This window comes from Alexandromys fortis, unplaced genomic scaffold (assembly GCF_014885135.2).
Source record: "Alexandromys fortis isolate MF-2015 unplaced genomic scaffold, M_Fortis_MF-2015_v1.1 scaffold_209, whole genome shotgun sequence".
NCBI classification, from domain to species: Eukaryota; Metazoa; Chordata; class Mammalia; order Rodentia; family Cricetidae; genus Alexandromys; species Alexandromys fortis.
In genome coordinates this window covers 1,092,272-1,116,430 of record NW_026068090.1, presented here as the reverse complement: position 1 = coordinate 1,116,430, position 24,159 = coordinate 1,092,272, and the positions used below count along the sequence as shown (strand labels likewise).

The 24,159-nt window shown below is 45.9% G+C and overlaps 1 protein-coding gene across 1 annotated transcript in view; it reads left to right on the top strand.

Moving 5' to 3' along the window:
• The window catches only part of Clpb (ClpB family mitochondrial disaggregase), a 120,532-nt gene that overhangs the window by 10,604 nt on the left and 85,769 nt on the right, over positions 1-24,159 (top strand). Inside the window, exon 3 of the mRNA XM_050122614.1 lies at positions 14,588-14,674. Within this exon, the coding sequence (XP_049978571.1) occupies positions 14,588-14,674 (87 nt within the window). The remainder of the gene's footprint in view (positions 1-14,587; positions 14,675-24,159) is intronic.

Below are 24,159 nucleotides of genomic sequence, written 5' to 3'. Positions count from 1 at the left end.
ATTTATTCTAGCTTTACACTGATGGTTTGGTTTGGCTCTTGCCCCCTGATGCCCCAGCTCCAGGCACTTGCTGTCTGAGTGCCAGGATCAAGGTGTCCCGAATGTGTTTAGCTACAGCATAGGTGAATGTTCTAAGAATTGATCTGGGGGTTTTATCTAATTAACAGAAGCCCTGCCTGGTAAATACATTTGGCTGTCTCTGGACCTTGGAGAGGCTGTCTGTTTATCGATCGCTGGATCATTTTGGCTGGATGGGAAGATATTAATGATGGCATCAGAGCAACCAAAACATCCTGCTCTCTTAATCAGTAAATATGTAAATGTCTTTGTGGCTTGCAGTGCATTGAAACAAAATCTTGATCCCAGACCAGCAGAGGTCAAGGCCTGAACAGCATCACTCTCTGTAATTTGATAGTTTGTGCTTCTTGAGGACTCCAGGTTTTTCATGTAACCCTCACGGGTGTCCTGAATGCTAGGACTTGAAAGGCACCAGGACGTTATAGAAAGAATTCAAGAGTTGTAGAATAAGAGGGCCTGGGGTCTGCTTTTGTTATACTTACTAACCAGCTGGGTGACATTAACATGTCACAACCTTGCCAGTAACACAGCACCTTCACAGATAATGACCTGAAAGTTAAGGGTTCTTAAGTAAATCTCTCGAAGCTCCCTTCTTGGGAAGTAGCCCTTCTTATCTAACAGACTAGGATGTCTGTGAGGCTCAAAGCCAGAGAGAGGTTCCCATTTTCTCTTAGGAAGCTGGCCAGCAGGACAACCATTTCTGCCAGGCTCACTTGGAATCCACAGGTTCCTAAGGATAAACTGCCCCAGGACTGCAGCATTCTCCTGCCTGTCTAGACCTGGCCATGCCTCATTGCCCACCTCAAGCTCTTCCTCCAGAAAACCCACCCTGGCTAATAACAGCATTGTTCATTGGCTGTGAACCCCAGTGTGTTACAGAATAAACTGTTACATGCATTTTCCAGATGAGAAACTCAGTGCTTACACAGACTCCGTTCCTTCTGGTTACCTACACTAAGGCCCACACACATCCACAGCCTTTGTTTTTCTCCAGTAGCTCATATCGAATATTATTATTATTATATTGAATATATAATTCTTATCAAATTATATAGACCTTAAAGGCTAAGTGATTCACTTCCTTGCCCTTTTTTTCTCCAGTTGCATGTGTCTTTCTTCACCTGGCTGGGACCCTGAGTATGCTCGATGGTAGCTTCTGCCTCCACCTTAGCAGGTCGCATTGGCTGTCTGAGCGCTCCAAAGGAACAGAGTATAGAGTCTGGCCTGTTGATTGATTAGTTGATTAAAGTACTGTTTTTTTCTCCAAAGACTACCCAGTAGGAGAGCACAGCCCTGGGCAGCAGCTGGACCAGGAGTCTCCATTCATGTGGATGGATCCCTGCCAGCCTGCATAAGAATCCTTTCTGAGGCTGGTCTCAAACTTCCATCTCAATGGCCTTTTGTCTGGGGTTAGCACCCCAGCCTCCCCAGAGAGCTGTGTGTTTGACCAGGCTTTGCAGATGGACAGTGAGTGGGGACGGGTGGTACAGTACAATTAGAGGAGGCACCTGGAATTCCGGGAGTCGGAATCCAGCAAGAGGACAACATCTCCTCTTAGGCTGGTGAGTGCCTGGGTCAGCCAGGCTTTTAGGCTCATTTATCCTGTCCCTAAGCTTTAGGTGCTCTGTGTTCCTGAAGAAGAAGTAGATTTTGATTAAACAAGGATCTACTCATCCACTTCTCTTTCCCTCTCTCTTTAAATATAACCCCTTGTTATATGTATCAGAAAATTCACCCCTTTAGCATGTAAAATTCAGTAGCTTTTAATACATTTATACGATAGGGCAGTTAGCTGCTCTAACTCTAGAACATCTCATTACCCCACCCTTCCTGCCCCGCAGGCCCTGGCACCCTCTAGTCTGTTCCCTGTCGCTCTGGAAAGAGACCCCACAGTCTGGATTTTATCTCTGACGTCTTCAGCTCAGCTGCACTTTCCAGTGTTCACGTGTGTCGCAGCACAATGTCGCCATTCCATGCCTTTTTGATTAATCCATCTGTCAGTTGACAGACACATTTTCACAGTGTAAAAATGACTAACAGTTATGTTATTATGAACAAGGCCCATGTTGTCCTTTTAAATTTTTTTCTAACTACATTAATCTCTTTATTCTTTAAACAATTTTTCCACCCATTTCCATGATGAAATGGGTAGCCTTCCCATAACACTTGACACAGCGAGCTTGCCACTACATGCTAGCCATTCGTGTGGCTGCAGCTCCTTCCTCCAGGACTGTTCGCGAGACTCCCTTTCCTTGTAATGAGAAAGTGCTACCAGGAGGCAGGTCCTCGTGGACCATGTCATACTACCCAAGTCTGACTCCTAAGCCATGCTTTCAAGTTTCTATATCCTGGCTCTTTCTAATGAAAAGGCTGTGAACCTTTGGTTCTCCCTGGACTCCAGTGTGGCACTGTTGTCGTTGTGAGAGGGTATGCTTCTGTTCCCCTCTCTAGAGCCTATGTTGGCTTGCTTGCCCCTGTCTCACTGGATTCCTGTGATCTCTTAAGCTTTGGTCAGGACAGCTGGCACTCTGTAAACATTCGATTACATCTGTTTGCTTAGCTTGGTTTGGGGCAGAGGCCCAGCCACTGCAGACACTGTATGTGTGTGTGAGGTTGGTGGTAGTGAGGAGACAGATGGGCTTGGGGGCGTTCTCATATCGAGACCAGAAGAGTTTTGTTTCATTTTGTTTTTTCAGGGGAGAAGCCTAAGAAATGGAACTAGTCTCAGTATCTCCAACCTGTAGATCACCTCACTGGAGGTCTCTGCTTTATCTGTCTGCCGCCTACAGTCCTATCAGACAGCGGGAGTGTGCTGTCCCATGGCTGCATGTAGAAAGAACAGGCGCTGTGCTGTGGGGAGCAGAGTAAGGGCTACAGTTCCAAGCTGCCACTTACGGCCTCGGGATCTGGTCACTGGTGAGACGGGGCTTACTTTTCTAGTTCAGAATCAAATGAGATGGTAGGTGTCAAGTGTCAGGCACCGGTCAGACAGGAAAGAGGAGCCATGGAACTCCACTGTTGGAGTCCTAGCTACCAGGACACGGAGGCAGGAGAATCACAGATGCAGGCCTGCCTGGACTACAGCATGAGTTAGTTCCTAGGCAGTTTGGACATCCGTTGGAAAGTGAAAAAGGCTGGGGGACATGGCTGAATAATTGAATGCTACTACTTTTCTTAAAGGACCTGGGTTTAGTTCTCAGCACCCACATCAGGCAGCTCACAACCACCTGTAACTTCAGTTCTCGGGGATCCGATGCTGTCTTCTGGCCATGTGGACTCACACACACACACACACACACGTACCAATAAATAAATAAATAAATAAATAAATAAATAAATAAATAAATAAATGTGTAAGCAATACTAGGAGTATAGCTCAGTGATTGAGTGTGTACCGGGCATGCAGGAGGCCTGAGTTCAATCTCCAGTACTGAAAAACAAAAACGCTATTCAAGAGTTTGCCAAAATGTTATTGCTGCTGTCCTGTACAGATGTCTTAGAGGACTCATGATAATTAATGCATTATTCAGGTTTGGGGGACCTGTCCATTACCCCTTTTCCAAACTCAAACTGCGCTCTCTCACACGAGCAAGGTCTATGTCTGTCCATTGCAGGTCCTCAATCCCAGCACAGAGGATGGCTTTGAGAAGCTGTTTGTGAGTTCTGTTGTTGAGTGAGGAAGGCTGACCCTTGGCTGTCCCCTGCGGGTAGGGGCAGGTTTTATGGTTAGCTTTTCTCCTCACTGAAAGTCACATGTGGACCTACATAGAACTTGACAGTAGTGGTTCAGTTGCCAGTCCACTTTGAAGTGGTAGATCCACTACTGTTCTCACTGCTGAACTGCGGCAAGCTTCCTAGCAAACACTTGCAATCCAGAGTCCTGCTTTGGGGCCAGTAGGTGGCACTCATAACCCTTTCCCACTCCTCAGCTGTCTGGACTAAGGCAGCTCTGTAGCCCTGGACTGAGGTCACATGAGGGTGTCCTGGGTCACTCCTCTCCCTTACTTACTGTATTTTCATGTTTCACTTCATTTCAGCCAGGCACATCTCCCTGGGAGTGCAGAGGTGATGCCTTAGGGGATCCCAGGAGATCTTTAGAGGAATCCTAGCTTCTGCCTATCCCCTGTGACAGAAGCTCTCTGCTCTGTCCTGTTGCACTGTTGCCTCGACCTCCACTCACATGGCTTGTGTTTTAGCTGTTTGCCAAGCATATGTCTGTCCAGCTGCCCAGAAGCCTGGATCAGCACGCACTCAGAGTCCTGCAGTCATCAGTCCTCAGGGAGAGTGCGCAGTGCTGAATGAGGGAGTGTACCTCTAAGCTGATGGGAAACACAAACTACCAGTATTGTGAAGATGACTGAAAGTTGAAGGACTCTGCTAGATGAAACAGTAGACACAGTGTTTGATTTTTCTATTGATTCTGTCTTCCGTTCGGATCACAGGGCTAGGATGCTGTGGAAACTGTTAGGATAACTGTAGATGGTTGAACATGGGCAGAATAGGAGGTCAAATGCTCCTTCTGTTCTATCAGTTGATTCTGGGATCCTTCATGGGTCCCCCGATCTGCAGATACTCAAGCCCTTTATGTATTAAGTCATAGTATTAACATAAAACCTACACATATATTATATATTCTTATATAATTAAACCATATCCAGATTGCTTATATATGACTTGGTATAAATGCTGTGCATATGATTGTCATACTCTATACTGTTTAAGAAATAATGACAACAAAAATGTCTGTATATGTTCAATATAGATGCAGGGGTTGTTTTTAGTTTCTGAATTTTTGAGTATTTTTGGTCTGCATTTGGTTGATTCTCATTGAGACTTTGTCCTTTATGGCTGGTGATTCTGTAGAAGTCTGTTGTTGTTCCAAGACTGATATACATGCTGAAGTATTTGGAGTTAAGGGGCATAATGTCTGAAATTAATTCTCATGTAGGGACGTAAAATGTATTAGCAATAGGAACCAAGTGAATCAAAGCGTAAAGTGGATACATGTGAAGGAGTTTTTGATGCTATTTTTGTAACTGGTTTCTAAGTTTAACAATAGCAATCTGCGCACATCAGTATATGATAATTATATGTAAAGAATAGGATGGCTACCCGGCATTGGGCTTTATTTTGTTAAACCAGTGAGTATCATTTAGGATGTGGATCAACTCCTTCAGCATTTGCCTTTGAAACGCCATGTACATTCACATATGGGCACTCTTGTTAGGTTCTGGCAGGTGAGATGAACGAGGTTCAGAGAGGTTAGCTGGACCTGCCATGGGCACACAACCTGACAGAGACAGGCTCCTTTCTGGGTCAGTCTTTTCCAAGAGAGGCCTTGTGAACCTGCTCATCTTTGTGCTTAAAGTTTGGACTGTTGATTCTGCCGGGCATTCATTAGGTTCCAGAAACTAACTGTAGTAGGAAAGAACCAGGGGTGAAGTATACAGATTGACTTCATCAAAGTTAGAGGTGCGGTACACACGCCGGTCTGTTCACTCTTGCTGTTCGTTTGCTCTCCTGAGACTGGCCTGGTATGAGTGCTGGGCATTTGGAAGCAAGGACACCTAGAGGGCTTCCTAGAGGAGGGGACCTGAGCTGAGCTTTAGAGGCTGGTGCTCAGATGGCCAGTGTAAGAGGCCCTGTGCCTGTGCAGTCAGAGCGTCAGACCCTTGCCTTGAAATCTGTAGGCCCAGGCTGGGTTCCAAGAACATCCTTTGCTGCCCTCCCCCACCTCCCCATCTCTGGCTGGCTGGGAGATAAGGCACAGATGGAAGCTGCCTGGGGATTCTAGCCCCAGGCGCCTTGCCTCTGCTCAGACAGAGGGCCTGGTGCTGTTATTACTGTAAACAGGGCCTTCTGGGCATCTACAACCAGGGTCCTGTTGCCCAGATAGTGATCATGATTGGGTCTGCATGGCTCAGTGCTTCCTTGCAGGTGGGACCGGGCTTCCCATTCTTCAGCCCCTCCCAGCTGCAGCTGAGGGCCAGTTCCTGCAAAGGATCCGGAAATCAGTTGGAACAATGCATGATTGAAGTTCACTAGCCGCTTTGTATTGATTGGTCATAAAGAAAAAGGAAGAAAAGTGAAGTGGTCTCTCCTTTCCCTGTGAAGAGCTAGTTAATCAGAATGACTTAAACCTGCCTCTGCCGCCTAGGACGTCTTCCCTTCCACAGTCAGCAAACCTAAGGAACCGGCTTGTCTTTGGACGTCTCACACTGTGTCAGATCTACTAGGAATCCACTCCTCAGTGTTCATTTTATAGTTTAGATTTGTTTATCTTTATGTGCGTGATGTTTTGCCTGTGTACATGTGTGTGCACTGTGTGTGCCCGATGCTCATGGAAGTCAGAAGAGGATGGAGAATCTCCTGGAAATGGAGTTACAGGAGGTTTTGGAGCCTCTGCGTGGGTTCTGGGAATCAAACCAGGTCCTCTGTGAGAAGTTTCTGCACCCCAATAAACTTCTCTGCCGAAGCAGTAATCCAAATCAGATCAGATCAAACCAAATTAGAAAAAGCCCAGGTTTAATGGATACCAATGCTCCCAGATGGCTTTCCCAGGCCCCCAGAGAGGAGCCAGGAAGGAAGACCCGAAAATCATGTGTTTGTTCCTGGGGGTGCAGTTTAAATACCCTGTGGGAGTGATCTTGAGCATCTCTGGGTAGGGATCATGGATTGGCAGGCTTTCTCAGGGATGGAGTCTGGACTGAGGCAACTCCCAGGGGAGGGGACTTGGGATGGAATTTCCACCCAAACATTCTAGGCTCTTTGGATATATGGATGCCAGGGTCTGGGGTGACACTTTCAACCAAACATCCCAGACTCTTTGGGTATAGGGGCACCCACTCAAGTCTGGTTACTTCCTGTGGGTATGGGGTGATGTAAGGGAGGGGAGAGTTGGGAGTTGGTTCACACTCAGGGGAGGGGTAGCTGGAGAGGCATCCAGTTGACTGCCATCCTGGAGACCTCAGGCATCTGCTCCTTGAGGGAGATGAGAAGACAGGTTGCTAGGAGAAAAAAATAGATTGTTTTTATCGGCCCTGTGAATGGGGCTAGCCGTGGGAAGGGTCATTAACGCCCAGAAAGAATGGGACAGAGAAGAGCCCCATTGCACAGGAGAGGCAAGGGTGAATGAATGAGAGGAGAGCACACATGCCCTTTAAAACCAGATGTTAGCTGCTGGGTAGGTGCCCATTTGAGCCAGGAGAGATGGTACCAGTGGCTGAGTCCCAGGAGCTGGTGATGATATCTGGATGCCCAAGGAGTGACTGTAAAATATGCTTGAAAATGGTGGGGTCAGAATAGGCTCTGGAGACAGTTTTCACAAGACCAGATTTCTTGATACAACAGCAAAACTTTTCCCAGGAACTTGCAGGTATCTATAAGACAGCTGGAACAGATTTACATCCTGGTGTCATAGCAAAAGGCTATGGCTTTAGGTTAAAAGGCATGAATATTTTAGAAGACAATTAAAGGAAATTGGAAACTCTGAACCTCTGAAGATACATCTGAAGCCTGTTAATTCTGGACTACGAAGCCTGTGTAAGAGGCATACCTGTCTGTATTTTTAGTAGGAAACTTAACAAATGAAGTAATGAGCTATCAGTATCCTAAGCCATTAAATGCCGTCAGACAGATCTGAGAGGGATAAGTAGATGAGCAGAAATGAGACAGCTCTTTTAGCTATGCAGGTAATCCCAAGTCTCTCCATGGTCTTCGACAAACACCAGTCTTAGAAGCAGCAGTAGCCTTTAGCTGATGAGCCCAGGAGGCCTGACAGATTTTCCTGTGGTGGTAGGGTTCAGTCTACCTATCTTGGCAAGATGAGACATTCAATCCCCTGGTGTAGTGCCCAGTATACTGGTGAGGTGGAAGACATCATGCTGTTTGGGTGGCTCTGCCATACCCAAAGGCAAGCCTCCAGGGCAGAAGGTCTTCTGTAACCATGCATCTTCTTGGAGGAGCTATAGGATCTTGTAGGAACTGTCAGGTCTCTGTCATAAGAAGCTCCTTTGTTAAATGCCATACTACTCTCAGATCTGTAGAGGCACTTGAGAATCAGTACCATTTACTGTCAGGTATATCCAAATTAGACATGTAAGTTAAATTTAGACATATAGTTTATAGTCTGTAAACATAGTTTATAGACATCAATTACAGCTTATCAATGCTAGTAGAGGCAAGACGATTAGAAGGAATATTTTAGTAAGTCAAAGAATATTGGAGGTGGACTGCCTCCTTGGTGGGTCCGGCACACATGGGTGTTCAAGACTCGGTTTTTCTGTAGCTTTGGAGCCTGTCCTGGAACTAGCTCTTGTAGACCAGGCTGGCCCTGAACTCACAGAGATCCACCTGCCTCTGCCTTCCTACTGCTGGGATTAAAGGTTTACACCACCATCCTGCTTACACATGGGGATTCTTACCAAAGATGGCACTGAGTTTTTTGTTTTGACTTCAACCAAAAATGGCGACTATCCACGTGTTTGTATTTTTCCAGAGCTGTTGTAATCTGGAGTTACAAGTTTTACAGATTTTAAAACAGGCACGCACACACACACAGAGACATAAGACAAGCATACCATGGCCACATTATTTACACATATATATATAAGCAGACAGATGAACAAAACTTTTTCCAGGAAACTGTGTCAGCTGACCAACCTAAAAATTTTGGAGTAGGCTGTAGAAGCCAGGCAAGCACTCAGGTGCTTGAGGGCAGAACACTTATGCAGCTTGGGGTGGGAGAGAACGGATCCATTGCAGAGAGAATTCCAGTGTGACCAGATCACATGCCAGGAATGCAGACAAACAGCAAACAATGAAAGAAGCGAGAGGGGGTAGGTGAGCAGGAGCACAGTATTCAGAAACCATGGGTATATGGGGGGCTTGTTTACTTGTTCCCACGTTGGCAAAAAAATTTTAGGCGTCAAGGACATATGGTGTCAGATAGTCCCAATTTAAAAAGGTTTTGTAAAAGGGTGTTTGGGGATCAGGACTCAAATTCTAGGTCCCCTTCTTGCAAGTCTATGCGGGGACCCATAGCCTGATGCAATGGATAGACCCTAAGTCTTTGGGTCAGAAAAACAGAGGGGTATGAAAAATTCTCTCAGCCGGGCAGTGGTGGTGCTCGCCTTTAATCCCAGCACTCGGGAGGCAGAGGCAGGTGGATCTCTGTGAGTTCAAGACCAGCCTGGTCTACAAGAGCTAGTTCCAGGACAGGCTTCAAAACCACAGAGAAACCCTGTCTCGGAAAAAAAAAAAAAAAAAAAAATTCTCTCAAACAGGACATCTCCTGAAAAAGGGATATTTTAGAATATCTCACGGGACAAGGCAGGTACTTCTCCTGGTAAGGTCGGGAGCCTGGCATGGCGTCTTTCACAGGACAGCCTGAAAATTGAATGAGACCCTGGGCCTCTAAAGGCAATGACTTAGACGAAGCCAATCTTAGCCTGGTGCAGAGCAGGTGTGGGGGGAAGGGTGTTTTCCCTACACGTGGCCCCGGGCCAGTGGGAAAAACAGCCATCTCAGTGGGACCTCCAGATGAAAAGTTTCTGCACCCCAATACACTTCTCCCAAACACTCTGCAAGAACAGCATGTGCCCATAAAGCTGAGCCATCTCTGCTGCCCCAGATGCTATCTATAGCAGTGATTGGGACTTTAGAGAGTTCATTCAGTTCTGTTTTCCTGTAGAGAAAATTAAGGCTCACAAGGGTAGACGAATCCTGAACAACATATCAAGTACCTGACAGAGCCATGACTAGAGCCCATCAGCCCTCCAGGCCTTGTCCTCAAATGTCCCCAGCCACTCCTGAATCTGAGATGCCCTGGCGTATTTATACGCATGAGCTTAAGTACTTTGAAAAAGACTGTTAGGTCACACATCTTCCACCACATGACAGAAGTATTTATTGGTGGCGGATTGCTATTTACGGATTCTATAGAGAATGCCCATGTGCTGACTGCCAGGGCAGGAACAGGGGACAGATGAAGACAAGACAGCCAACTGTGATTGTTCGATACAGATTAGCACAGGGGACTTGGAGGCAATAGGGCCATTTTAGGGAAACCTGAAAGGATGAAACCTAATTTGGTTAAGAAAACAATGGGAACTGCTGTGATTGCTGCTGTGAAAACGCTAAGGACTGTTCGAGTGGAAAGTGACCTGCTCCTCTCCTGTGCCTGGCAGAAGTGGCCATGTTACCTCCTGGTCTTTGGCCTGCGGGCCTCTCCCATATTCTTGGTTGCTAGAGGAGACTGTGTTTTTCTTCATGGCACTTAGGCTCTGCTATTGACTCCCTTTACCTGGGAATTTTAGACTGTTTCGAGACAGGATTTCTCTGTGTAACCCTGCTGTCCTGGAACTCACCCTGTAGATTAGGCTGGCCTTGAACTCAGACTGGCCTACCTCTGCCTCCCAAATGCTGGGATTAAAGGCCTGTGCCACCACTGCTCTGTGGCAGTTTATTTTCTGTCCACCAATACTTGCTATATTTTCCTATGACATCTTAATTTACTTAGGACATCAGGTGTGGTAGCAGGGACCCTTGTCCACTGAGCCCCCCCCCATCACTAATGTAAAATGGGCAATGATACTAATAATATAAGCAAGTTGTATGCCAAGTGTTTTAGCCATCATGACTTACTATCTCTTGATGACACCCCTGTGTGTGACGTGCAGGGAAGCTGGTGGAAGACTTTTTCTTGTTACAGTCCTGACCCTTGAGATCGTGGCACTCCTGCCCCAGCTTTCTAAGTACAGGCCCAGGTTCAGTTCATTCTCCCACGGATAAAGACGGAGCGCAGGAACAGAGAGGTCACGTCTCACATTTATCCTGCAGTAGCTGTGGCCGTGGCTGTATCCGAACTGAGATCTTTTCTACTTTGTATGCCTGGGAGCTGTGCAAGAGCAGGGATCCACTCCGACTGCTGCTGTGGTTTCCTGTCCACTACCCGGAGCTGTTCCCACCACTGTCCTGCCAAGCAGGAAAGTTAGTTCATTACGTAGGGCTGGCCATAAGTCTAGAGTGAGCCCAGGAAAGCCTGCCGTGCCCACTCCCTCCCCAGCATGACTACATGGGCTGCTCTGCCCTGACTGGCAGCCTGCATTAAGCATTCTGCGCATCATCTCAGGGATGATGGAATCCTAACCTTTACAGAGACACCGTGCTCTGTCACAAGCATTGCTCTTTTTAAAAGAGATTAATTCACTTGCCGCATTTTGTCCATTGGTGAAAATCACAGGGGAGAGCAAGGGTGGCTTTCTCTGATCTCAGAGGCCCTTTTAGCCACTCTCAGCAGGCAGTCATTGCCCCACCCCACCCCCAGCTGGCTTGGGACTTTGAAATGAGTGCCTGCTGGGCATTCACTTGTGAAACCACAAAATGAAATAGGGAGATCTGGTTAGTGAGGTCCTAACTTTGGGGACTGCTCTACACCCGGTGTGGGGGCAGGACAACTCGGTGCACTCCCCACCCCTGCTTCAGTGCTACAAGAGAAAAAGTCTGTGGTTAGGTTTGTTGTGGTGCTAGTGAGGTTAGCTGTCTCAGTTTACCGGGTATGTCACTCTTTACAGAGACCCGCAGTATAGTATGTCTCTCAATCGTGACAGTCACCTTGCACGAGAGATTAGCATTGCCTCCTTCACAGCAGGTGAATGCAGAGCCTGAATCTAGAACCAGAACCCTTACTCTCTCCCATCACACCCTGGCCCCAAGAGTGCAAAGACTGATAGTCAAGAGCTGGGTCACTCTCCTGGGACTGAGGGAGTTTGCAAAGCCCAGCTCTACTATACGTCCTCACCGTCCTCGCTGTCACTGCTTAGGGTGTTAAGATAGTAGGTAACAGAGCTTAGAGCTAGACTAGATGAAGGGCTTCTGACAGCACTGTATTGCTGTGTTATTGTTGAGACAAAGTATATCTCAGGCTGGTCTTGAACTTGCAGCAATTCTGCTGCTTCAGTCTCCCAATGAGAGGTATATGTACTACCATGCTGGACTGGCCTTATATTGTTTCACTAAAATGATAGCAAGTCAAAAGGACACCCCCTCTGCCAAGAGTTTCTTCTAAAAACTAACCAAAACCTTCACAGAAAAGACAGTCCCATATTTATAAGTATTTTAAAGCCAGGCAGTGGTGGCGCACGCCTTTAATCCCAGCACTTGGGAGGCAGAGGCAGGCTGATCTCTGTGAGTTCAAGGCCAGCCTGGTCTACGAGAGCTAGTTCCAGGACAGGAACCAAAAGCTACGGAGAAACCCTGTCTTGAAAAATCAAAAAAAAAAAAAAAGTATTTTAAAATTGTTCATCATGACACGTTAAAAGCAGCAATATATCCTTTGCACCCCTTAGACCTATAATCCCAGCATGCAGGAAACTGAGATAGGAGGTTCATGAGTCAAGGCCAGCCTGGGCTGCTTAGCAAGTTCAAGGCTGGCACAGGCAGCATAGTAAACCTTGTTTCCAAAAGAACAAACAAAAACAAAGACGCCTTATAGTGATATTTCATTTGTATTTTAATAAATAAAGCTTGCCTGAAGTTCAGAGAGTAAAACAGCCACACTGAACAGCCTTAGAGACCAGACAGTGGTGACACACACCTTTAATCCCAGTAGCCACACTAGTTTGCTATAGAAACCAAGCGGTAGTGGTGCACGCCTTTAATCTCAGCACTAGAGAAGAATCTAAGATGGGACAAGACAGTTCTCACTTGTCTGTTCTGAGATTCTGGAGGCAGGATCATCATCTTGAACTGAGGTAGAGGTAAGAGCCAATGGCTGGCTCTTTTGCTAATCTGATCTTCAGATTGACCCCAATATGTTGTCTCTGGGTTATTAATCATGCTACAAAGCCTAGTATTGCCAGGTGTTGCAAGAAGAGACGTGCACAGAGCACCCCATCCTGCTGGTATGAAGATCTGTAGAGCAGTCGTTATCCTGGAGGATGCTGGCAATTTATTCACATCACACACATGCATGCCTCATGCCCCAGAGGTCCTATTCCCAAGGCAATGGTCACATAGGTTCCAGGAAACATGGGAGAGGATGTTCTTTGAGCATTGTTTTTGGTGGCTACCTGAGTGTGGGTGTCCCTGGGAGAGGGTAGAGGAGAATGTGATGAATTATTCTGATCCCCTGTTCCTTTCATGGCCATGGATGTTAAAGAACCTAAGAACCCTAGGTATACATTATTTGTGTGGGGGAAAAAATCTTGTTTTGCACAAACCATGTGGTGTCATTGAAACATTCAGCTCTGAAGCTTAAAATGTAGATGAAGTTCTCGCCCTCACTGTGATTGTGAAGGAAGCTTCAGTCCAGATAGGATGGAAGATCGGGATAGGATGGAGAAAATTTTGTGCCCTTTGCTTGTATGGATGGACATCTGCCTAGTGGATGGGGGGCGGGGAGGGGGGCGGGACCTCCTGCCTAGGCCTGAGGATTACCACCTGCCTGGCTGAACTGAATTCTTCATTTTATCTTCCTTTAGTGCACTGTGGTCTTTGATTTCCTGAGTTGTCCTAGAGCAGACCCCACATCTAGAGTCTACTGTAGGACCGTGCCATTGGTTGGCTGAAATAGTTTATCTTTGCCTTTTGTGTTCTGTGAAGAGGGGTGCTGTGTGGAGGTGGGCCGATGAGAGGAGATGAGGAGAGACCATCTGTGGGTAATGGAGAGAGTCTATACCAGCCTTTCACAAGTCATTTTCCCTCCTGTCTCCTCCTCCATTACAAGAGTTTCTCTCTGCTCCTTCAGCTTGTGAAGAGTAAATAAACTCAGGAATAAGAAGTTCCAAGAGGACAGGCTAAATAAGGCATGGCTTTGTTCATTTGTCTCTGCCTCTGTTATAGGGAACAGGACCCAGAGCTCAGATTTATAATGATGTACTTTAGAACTTGGATTTGTTGGTTTACTTGACAATCAAGGGACTCCTATATGCTAAGCATCTGGCTTGTAGATCCCAATAGGTCTGCATGGGCTATAATAGGAACTTAGCATTTCTGAAATTCTTTCCATCTTTCTTTGGGTTGAAGGATTTGTATTTTCCAAATAGCCATGATAAAATTAATAGAGTTGAGGAATGTTAGGTCTTCAGTGCTAAACACCTGGAACTTAAGGGAGAGGGTGTGGGCACCAGGTTTATATCACCTGACCTAGAGGCAAGATTTCAACGTAGCAAAGGGGCTGAGAGGCTCTTGGGCCAAGGAAGTAGGGGTGTCTTGGTATCACTATTAAAATAGAGAAGGCAGAATCTTTTTCAAAAGGCTTGGGAGAATGACAGTATGGAACTGAGCAGGGGTGACTCTGGTGAGAGGAGTGATCTGAGCTGGAATTGGGGTTAGAACTTGTGTCCAGATTCATGCTCCTGCATATTTGTGTTTGTTATCTGCTCTCTCGAGTTAGTGTTCTCACTGTGTTGTCCAGGCTGCTTTGCACTAACTGTATGTCCTAGGTTTTTTCTGCTTGTTTCCACTCCTGTCCGTGATAAGCTGACAATATTCTTCTGTGTTTTGTCAGGCTGTTGTCAGAAGGTGCAGATGTCAACACAAGGCACAAACTTGGCTGGACAGCACTGATGGTGGCAGCCATCAGCCGAAATGACAGGTAAGAATCTCCTTCCATCCAGGGCCGCCTTCCCTGGCTGCTCGGCCACCCTTGCTGCCCCTGCTGTCTTCTGCAGTCCCAGGTGCTGTATGGTGGATGTGGATGGAGAACCACATGTGGTTTCAGATCACAGCAGTACCAGTCATTGACTTTGTGACCTTAGGCCAGTCACTGATGTTGTCATAGCAGCCACGTTTTTAAGAGCAGATTTTAAATGGTTCCACGCGTGTGAGTTTTCACTGTATTGAGAAGCTGTCCGTTACTGCCCTTATTGAGGGCTCTCCTAGTGAATTTTTCTTTGGAGGGTCTGGAAACTTCCATCCGTTCCTTCTGTTGGTGGCTATGATGTTTTCCTACCTACTTTCCCCTTCATCAAGGTTATAGCCGTCATGTAAAGAAAACAGTAAGGACTGGAGAGCTAGCTCGGTCACTGAAGTGCGTGAGGACCATGTGTGAGCCTAGTGCACCAGTGGCTGAGCACTAGGGAGACTGCAAGGACAGACAAATGGATCTCGGGGACTCTTTGGTCAGCCACTCTGAGTCAGAGTTCCAGGTTTGATGAGATGAGGACTCTGCCTCAAAAAGTCAAGTGAATTAGGCTAGGCTAGGCATGGTGGCACACCACTCAGGAGGCAGTAACTGGTGGATCTCTGAATTTGAGGCTAGCCTGATCTACATAACTCCTTCCAGGCCAGCCAGGGCTACATGAGACCCTGTCTCAGAACTTGAATAAACAAATAAATGAGTGGACCTAATATCTGCCTCTAGTCTAGATACACATGGACATGTGCACAGGCACATGCGCATGCACACGCAAGACACAGCAGACGTGGCATAGGCAACCACTTGTAGCTTCTTTTTTGTTTGTTTGTTTGATTTTTTTTTTTTTTTGCTTGTTTGGTTTTCAAGACAGGATTTCTCTGTATAGCCCTGACTGTTCTGTAACTCACTCTGTAGACCTCAAACTCAGAGAGATCCGCCTGTCTCTGCCTCCCGAGTGCTGGAATTAAAGGCGTGCTCCACCATGCCTGGCCTTATTTGTATTTTTCATGGCCACTGCACAAAATATATATTGTTATATTCATTTTACAGTTGAGAAAACTGAAGCCCAGAGAGGAAAGGTGTTTTCTCTAAAGTCATGTAGGCAGGCTAACCCGGCATGCACAGTGTGCGTCTTATTCTGTGTCAGTCCTCCAGCCCCAGCTTTCTGGTTTCTGCCCCCGGGTCTCCAGAAGTCTAGTGGGATGAAGTGTACACTCATCTAGCTCTCATTGTATGAAAGAAATTGTGCAACAAAACAACAGCATGTTTTTAGATTTTTTTTTTTCCCAGTGCTGGGGATTGAACCTAGGGTGGCAGGCATGTGCGGCAGTCACCTTTGTAACATGGGGGACCAGGCCTGCTTGTTTGGGTTTCTGCCCCGCCCGGTACCCCACAACTGTTTAGCCCCAAAGAAAAATCACACATAGCTCTCTATAAATTATAAGCTGATTGGCCCATTAGTTCTAGCCTCTCACTGGCTAACTCTCACATCTTGATTAACCCCTTTTTTTTCTGATCTATGTTAGCCATGTGGTTCAGTACTTTTTTCAGTGAGGCAGATCACATCCTGCTGCTTCAGTGATTTCGGCAGGCGTGGGAGGAATCAACTTCCTCCTTCTCAAAATTCTTCTGTACTCATTGCATCATTTTTATTCCCTGTCTGGTTTTCCCGCCTATATTTCCTGCCTGGCCAGTCAGCATTTATTCAAAACATGATTGACAGAATACAGACAGTTCTCCCGCACCATGCCTTCCCATTGAAACATGCCAGCTTTTGAAGGGACGCTTTCAGAGAGCAGCTACTGAATTAATTGTTGGAGGCACCACTTTTCATTCTCCTGCCAAGCAGGTCTTTAAGGCTGTTATTGCTAGTTCTGACCGCTTTGGAAGAATCCGAAACATGGAGAAAAACCACAAAACTGGGATTTTTCAATTTTAGGCCTCAGATCACCTGGAGATCTTTCTTTAAAGACCTGGACATGTGCTGGTGGTGTGGCTCAGTGGTAGAGTGCTTGCCTGGTCCTGGATTCCATTTCTAGCATCACAGAACAAAACTAAAAAGATACTATATATACTTTGTTTTTGAGACAATCCAGTTGTGATTCTGTGTTTAAGTGTTTCTCCCCATGAGAAACATGTTCTAGTCTTTGAATTACCAAACCATGGGGAGTGGGACTGGAGAGATAGCTGAGCAGTTAAGAACTGGCTGCTCTGCCAGAGGATCCAGATTCAGTTCCCAGCAGCCACACAACAGCTCACAACTGTCGGTAACTCCAGTTCCAGAGAATGTGCTTTTGGGGACACTGCTCTCTGAGTTTAATGGGGTTGGTTTAACTGATGACTCTATCCTTCTCCAGGGCAGTAACAATTCAGTGATGCCTGCTGAGCAAAATGAGTGTTGGCTTTTACCTACTTGGCTTCTAAGATTATTACTAGTTGGCTTGGGTTTTTTGTTTGTTTGTTTTATCTTTGTGTGTGTGTGTGTGTGTGTGTGTATTTGTTCCACATTGGGATTAGCCCTGACCTATCCCTTTCTGTTTTGTTTTTTAACTAATGCTTGAAATTGAACCTATAGTCTTCTTTTGGGATGGGATATGGTCTCATGTAGCCCAGACTGACTGAACTCCTGATCCTCCTACCTCAACCTCCTGAGTGTTGGGATTTAGTCATGTGCCACTTTGTTTTTTAAATATGGGTGGGTGAGACAGTTCTATACAAGCATGTGCATATGCGTGCAGGTGCACTCATTAATATATACACTTGCAGACACTAGAAGTCAGTGTTGAGCTGGGCGGTGATGACACATGCTTTTAATCCCAGCACTTGGGAGGCAGAAGACAGGTGGATTTCTGAGTTTGAGGCCATCCTGGTCTACATAGTGAGTTCCAGGACAACCAGAGATTCACAGAGAAACCGTGTCTCAGAAAACAATAATGTTGGTGTTGGGTATCTTTCTGTATCACTCTCCATTGCATTTTTTGAGATGTAGCCTCTCACTGATGCCCTCTTGAGAAAGAGACCTGGTCAGTTGTCCTCATCAATTTAGACCATGAAACCCAATATGGACAAATTCAGCAGAACCACCAGGAATGGGCTGTCCATGCCTGCTTCAGCATTGCCAGGGCATAAACTTCATTCAGTCTCTTATTGAACTTGCTGATTTGACTGCCTGACTGGCTAACAAGCCCCTGGACTCACCCGCCTCGGCTTCCTCCAGCACTGGAGTTATAGACATGGTCCCATACCCAGCTTTTACAGGGGTACCCAGATCCCCACTCTGGCTTCATACCTGCACAGGAAGCTCTGTTTACCTCCCTGAGCCATTCAGGACGATCACCGGGTTCTTAAACATCCATTCCATGCCCTCCTCTTCCTTCCATTATCCAAGTGGGACAACTTTTTATTGAAAATAGCATTGGTCTGGTTAGGTTATTTATTAATATCACAAAAGTTTGGGGTCCCTACTTTTGCTAGGTACTTGAAATAACATCAGTGATAAACAGATCTCTGTCATATACAATTCTTCTTAGGAAGTATGAAGGGAAAGCAGAGAGGCACCGCCCCTTCATTCAAGGCTGGCAGCAGAGGACTTCCGCTTCCTTTAGATGTCTGCAGCCTGTGGACCCAAAGAGAGCCAGTTCACCCTCAGGCATCAGCTTAACATGTTAAGTCCGTAGGGATCTAGAACATAATCTCCTCAAATCTTTAAGGCGCTTAACTGCTCACCAGTTGGGATTTCTGAATGCATTTATTTTATTTAGTTTTGAATAGTAAATGCAATGTCATCACAGAAGCTTAATTTAAGATTTACTCCTTTATTTATAAAAAGGTTTTGAAGTGACTTAATTAAATACAAATATATATCAAATACTTAAAAACTGGATCGAGATCAAAATAATATTTTTAGAAGGAAAGATAATTGTATCAGGATATTGAACCCGAGGTTTTCTTTTCTAAAAGTAGGTTGTTTGTGTAAAAATAATATTGAGGAAAACATGGCATCTCTTGAACTCCTATCTAGAGATTAGTTCTTGAGTCTACTTAACGTCAGTGGAGTTTGCTGTGTGACTGTAAATCGGGTAACTAATGAAGCCAGATAGCAATCCCAAGTTTTGGTTCTGGAGAGAGACACTTTGGAGTTTAAAGAACTTTGAACTTTTTTCCTATCATTTCATCCATCTGGCCAGCTTCAAACCATCATGTGTCAGGTGCTGCTGTGCTGAGCGACATGAAGGTACAGAGCGTAAGCAATCACCAACTGTCCTACAGAACATGACTTGAGAGTGGGAAAACAGTCTGGCTGCATAAGTAAGAAGACCTACATGAAAAGCTGGGCAGGACAGTGTACCCAGATGCCTGGAATCCCAGCCTTGGTAAGGTAAACTGCGCAGGTCCCTGGGGCTTGCTGGCCTGCCCTAGCATTGAAGAAGACATTCAGCATCAGCCTGTAGCTTCCACACACATGTGCCCACATAGCACGTACACGCACGCACACACAGTTTGACTGCTGATGACCGAGGACTTGAGTAACATAATGGCCATCCATGGTCCTCAATGACCAAAGACTTCCTGACATTCTCCTAGGACCGTCCCATGGTCAGCACTAGCAACAGCGTGGGCAGAGTGTTAAACAGTCCGGTCACCAGTTTCTGAGCCCCTGATGAGCCTTCTGCCACAAGGCACTTGTTTAGCCTGAGTCCGGGGGCTCCATTCTGTATTGCCCTCTGACCCAGCAAAACTAAAGGCCAAGCCACACAGCCCTGGGCTGATCACTTCGACTTAGAATAGCCTCCACCAGCTAGTGCAAATATATGGAGCTTTCGGTGAAATTCAATTAGTCTTTCTTTAAGAAGGAAAAGAAATCCAATTTTAGCAAACACAGACAGACGGTGGACAGCACTTTGATGTTACAACCTCTCAGTGACGCTTTACTTAGTCACAAGTTCATAAGCAAGAAGGCTTAATTACTTGGGAAAACACAGGATTAAAGCTAGGCACAATGTCCGAGTATCCACTGTTGAGCAACTTGATTTGAACCTGTGCACCCAGTTCGTGTGTGGTGGGAACTTTGATGTGTGGGATGACAAGCTGAGAGTCATGACCTGCGTGGAGAAGCTCCTTCAGATGGCAGTTGCAGGCTGTGTAGGCGGGGAAGCAGGGTCTGCCAGGCCGGTTTGCTCAACTTTGATGTCCAAGCAGGCACAGGCTCCACTATTTGCTCTTCCACTGGAGGATGGATTGGGAGCCTCCCACCTTTCCCAGTGGACAATGGCCACTGACGGAGTGTGACGACTGTTGACCATTCCAGAAGCCTGGCGAACCAGAACAGGGCTTAGGAAAGTACAGAGCCAGGAGAGGGGAGCGGGGGTGGGAGGGCTCTTTTTAAGACAGTCGTTTCTCCAGATGTAGCTTTCCTTAAAGGTCTAGGGCGGTTGGGAGCATCCAGTGGAGATAAAAATAGTCTTCTATTGCAGACACCAAGCACAGCTTGGTCTTAAGATCTAACAGGCCAATGATATTTGCAAATTGAAAGTTTAAGTCCTTTTTGTTCCCTTCATCAGAGTACATGTGCAGAGAGAAGCAGTATGTTTAAAAAGTGGCATAGATTAGATCATTTTAGTTTCTTATTCTCAAAAAACAAGCAAGTTGTGAAAGCATCAGATGATAGGGAGCAGTATTAGAATATATAAAGAACTTTTACAGATCAATTAAGACAAGCAACTAAATTTTTTAAAAAGTGGACGAAAGACTTGAGATGTTGTACTTAAATAAGGGATAGATGGAAAATGTGCACATGAAAAGACACAGCGTTGGTCATTAGGGAAATGGAAATTAAAATTATAATGATATGCTAACAGTCCTAAGTCCTGGCAGGGGTGCAAAAAGAATTACCATGCATTGCTTCTAGGACATAAAATGATACAGCCACATCGGAACACACTTGAGCAGCTTTCTTACCAAAGGAAAGCAAACGTGCCACGTAGCACAGAAATAACAGCTCCTAGAGAAATAAGGTGTTTGTTCTAGAGAATATGATTCGGATGCAGACATCTGTAGCTGCTTAATTTGTAAAACAACCAAAGACTGGAAGTGTCCATCAAGTAGCAAATCGACAAACTGCGGTACATTCATTTAATCAGATAATACTCCATAGTTTAGGTGCCGGGTCAGGAAAGCTGGAGAGATGGTTTAGTGTTTGAGAGCTCATCTTGCTCGTACAGAGGACCTGGGTTCATTCAGTCCCCATCATCCCCATCAGGCAGCTCACAGATACTATAACACCAGCTCCAACCCTCTTCTGGACTCCACATGCAACTGCACGCACCCACCTCCCACATCACATAACTCAGATCTTTTTGTTTGTTTGTTCGTTTGTTTAGGGTCTCATTATATAGCCCCAGTTGGCTTCAAACAAGATGTTTTTCCTACTTCATTTAAAGGTGTGCACCACCATGCCCCTGGCAATAAACCTAAGTCCTTTTTTATTTTTGAAAGGGAGACAGTTCTGTCAGTAAGAGCCTTTGCTTATGCAAATGAACTCTGTAGACCAGACTGGCCTCTAACTCAGAGATCCACCTGCCTCTACTTCCCGAGTGCTGGGATTAAAGGCGTGCGCCACCACTGCCCAGCTAAAGAACTTTTAGGATGGTAGAAATACTCAATATTGCTATATCTTTTTGTTGGTTGGTTGGTTGGTTGGTTGGTTGGTTGGTTGGTTGGTTGGTTTTTCGAGACAAGGTTTCTGTGTGTAGCCCTTTGCTGTCCTGGAATTTACTCTGTAGACCAGACTGGCTTCAAACTTACAGATTCACCTGCCTCTGCCTCCGCCTCTGTTTCCCAAATGCTGAGATTAAAGGCAAGCACCACCACCACCTGGTTTATATTCTGTATCTTAATGATTGTGGTGATTATATGTGGTTACCTACATCATTATTAAAATGCATTAAATCATACATTTTGAATAGTTGTCCTAGGCTACAAAGTGAGATTAAGACCAATCTGATTATATCTATGTTGACCCTGTCTCAAAAAAAATGTGTGTGTATATATATATATATACATATACATATTCTTTTAAAAGGTATATTTAGAATGATACTTCAAAAGCATAAAATAAATGATACTTCAGTAAACTTGACTTAGAAAAGCATACTTAAAAGCTCTCATCCCATACAGAGCTAGATGTGGTGGTTCACATCTGCATTCCCAGCCTTTGAAAGGCTGAAGCAGGAGGATTCCCACAAGTTGGAATTCAGTCTGGGCTATATAATGAATGAATTTCAGACCAGCCTGGGCTAGAGTGAAACCCAGCCTTTAAAAAGCAAAATATAGCATAGGCACACCTAAAATCCTAGCACTCAGGAGGCAGAGACAAGATCATGCAGTAAGCGTTAGGGGCTATATATTGAGGTCCTGACTCAAAAAAAAAAAAAAAAAAAAAAAAAAAACTAGTTAACTAGTGAGATAGATAAATAAAAACTGTCACCTTCTCTAATATTCATTATTAGCTGTGACCAGTGGTGTACTGAGAATTCATGTTTGTGGTATTGTAGTTGGTTACCTGGAGTGTTTTGATTCTTTCTGTTGCTGGTGTCCAGCAATAGAATACTACGTTCTGATGGTTAGTAGAGAATGGAGATCAGTGACATCGTGAAGTTTTGCTGCTGATGAATCATGAGAGTCACCTTTGTCCCAGTATGCATTGGGTTTACGTATGCTCACAGGTATATGACTCTTCATTCCAATGAGGAGAAAGTCTGAACAATGGGGTGGGGGTGTTGCCTTTCCCCCTCCATTCTTGGGCTCCTTACCCCTAGGCTTCATTCAGGCCAGTGAGACCCCTAGATAATGAGGTTATTACTAGGATTCTGAAGGAGACCTCTGGTGTAAACATCCAGATGTGAGTCTTTTGGGGGCCTGCCTGTGTCTGCAAGCTCCTGCCTCAGAGAAGGTGAGAATCCTAGGGAGAGCGGAGACCCAGCAAAACTGTTTGAAATTCCGCGTGAGAGTCTCCCTCCTCCTACTGCCTTTGCCCACCCCCACCCCCACCCCCAAGTGCACTTCATCAGCATCGGAAGGACTGGTTCCCGGCACTGCCTGCCCTGCTTGGCTGGCGTCCCTGAGGAACTGAGCTAATGAGTAGATAACACGCATTTGCCAAGGCCTTCCTGGATGTGGTACCTGGGCTTTGTTAATTTTCAGATGCTGCCATCCTTGGCTGGCGACCATTTAATTCTCTTTCAGAGCAGTCATTTATTTTTAGCATTTGCTTATTTTTCCTCTGCCTCACTCAGGGAAGGGGACCATTAAGTCCTGCCTCTAAGAAACCAGCAGTCCCGCCAGGGTGCTGTTCTACAGGGGAGGCTCTTTAGGCCTCTCCCTTGTGCACTCAGAGGCTCCTCAGGTGGTCTTGGTGCCAGCAAGCTGGTGCTGCCCTTGCTGGACTCTGGCAGTCTCCCTGGCATCTTCCTCTGCTGCTGCTTAGATCCGAGGGCGAGCAGGCAAGGAGTCCCTGCCCCTCTACTTTGGCAGGATCTAAGACCGAAGAGTGCTCAAAGAAGAATCAGTTAGGTTTCAGGTGCTGAGATGGAGCTCCATGCCTAAAGCAGCTTACACTTTCACATCTTACTCCACCACTGAAGGAAGTGAGGGCAGGATCTCAAACAGGGCAGGAACCTAAAGTCAGAACTGTTACAGAGGCCATGGGGGAGCTGCTTACTGGCTTGATTCTTCTGGCTTGCTCTGCCTGCTTTCTTATAGAACCCAGGACCATCAGTCCAGGGATGGCACCACCCACAATGTACTGGGCCCTCCCCCATCAATCACTAATTAAGAAAATGCCCTACAACTATATCTTTTGGGTTTTTTTGTTTGTTTTGTTTCTCTGTAGTTTTAGAGCCTGTCCTGGAACTAGTTCTTGTAGACCAGGCTGGCCTCGAACTCAGAGAGATCCTCCTGCCTCTGCCTCCCGAGTGCTGGGATTAAAGGCATGGCCACCACCACCTGTGCCTACAACCAAATCTTATAGAGGGTCTCTTCTGTCAGATAAAGTTAGTCAAGTTCACTAAAAACTGTGTGTCAAGTTAACATAAACTATTCAGCCCAGAGACCTTACTTGGAAGCATTGGCCACCTTTGTCTCTGGCTGTGACCTCCTCAGCACAAGTGTATCCAGTCTTCCTCTCAGGATATCCAGATATCTCAGGATATCTATGAATGCAGCCCAAGACATTTGAAGATGACAACGCATATCTCAGTGTCACAGGGTTGGACATCCCTGGCTAGTATGTAAACAGTTGTGGGCTCTGGAGTCAGGTACCTGGGTTTGAACTCATACTCTGCCTCTTACTCACTAGGTGCTTGGCAAGTTATTTGACTTCTCTGTGATTATTTTTCTGGCTGTAAAATAGGATAATAAGCAGGTCTACCTCAGCCTGTGAGGTT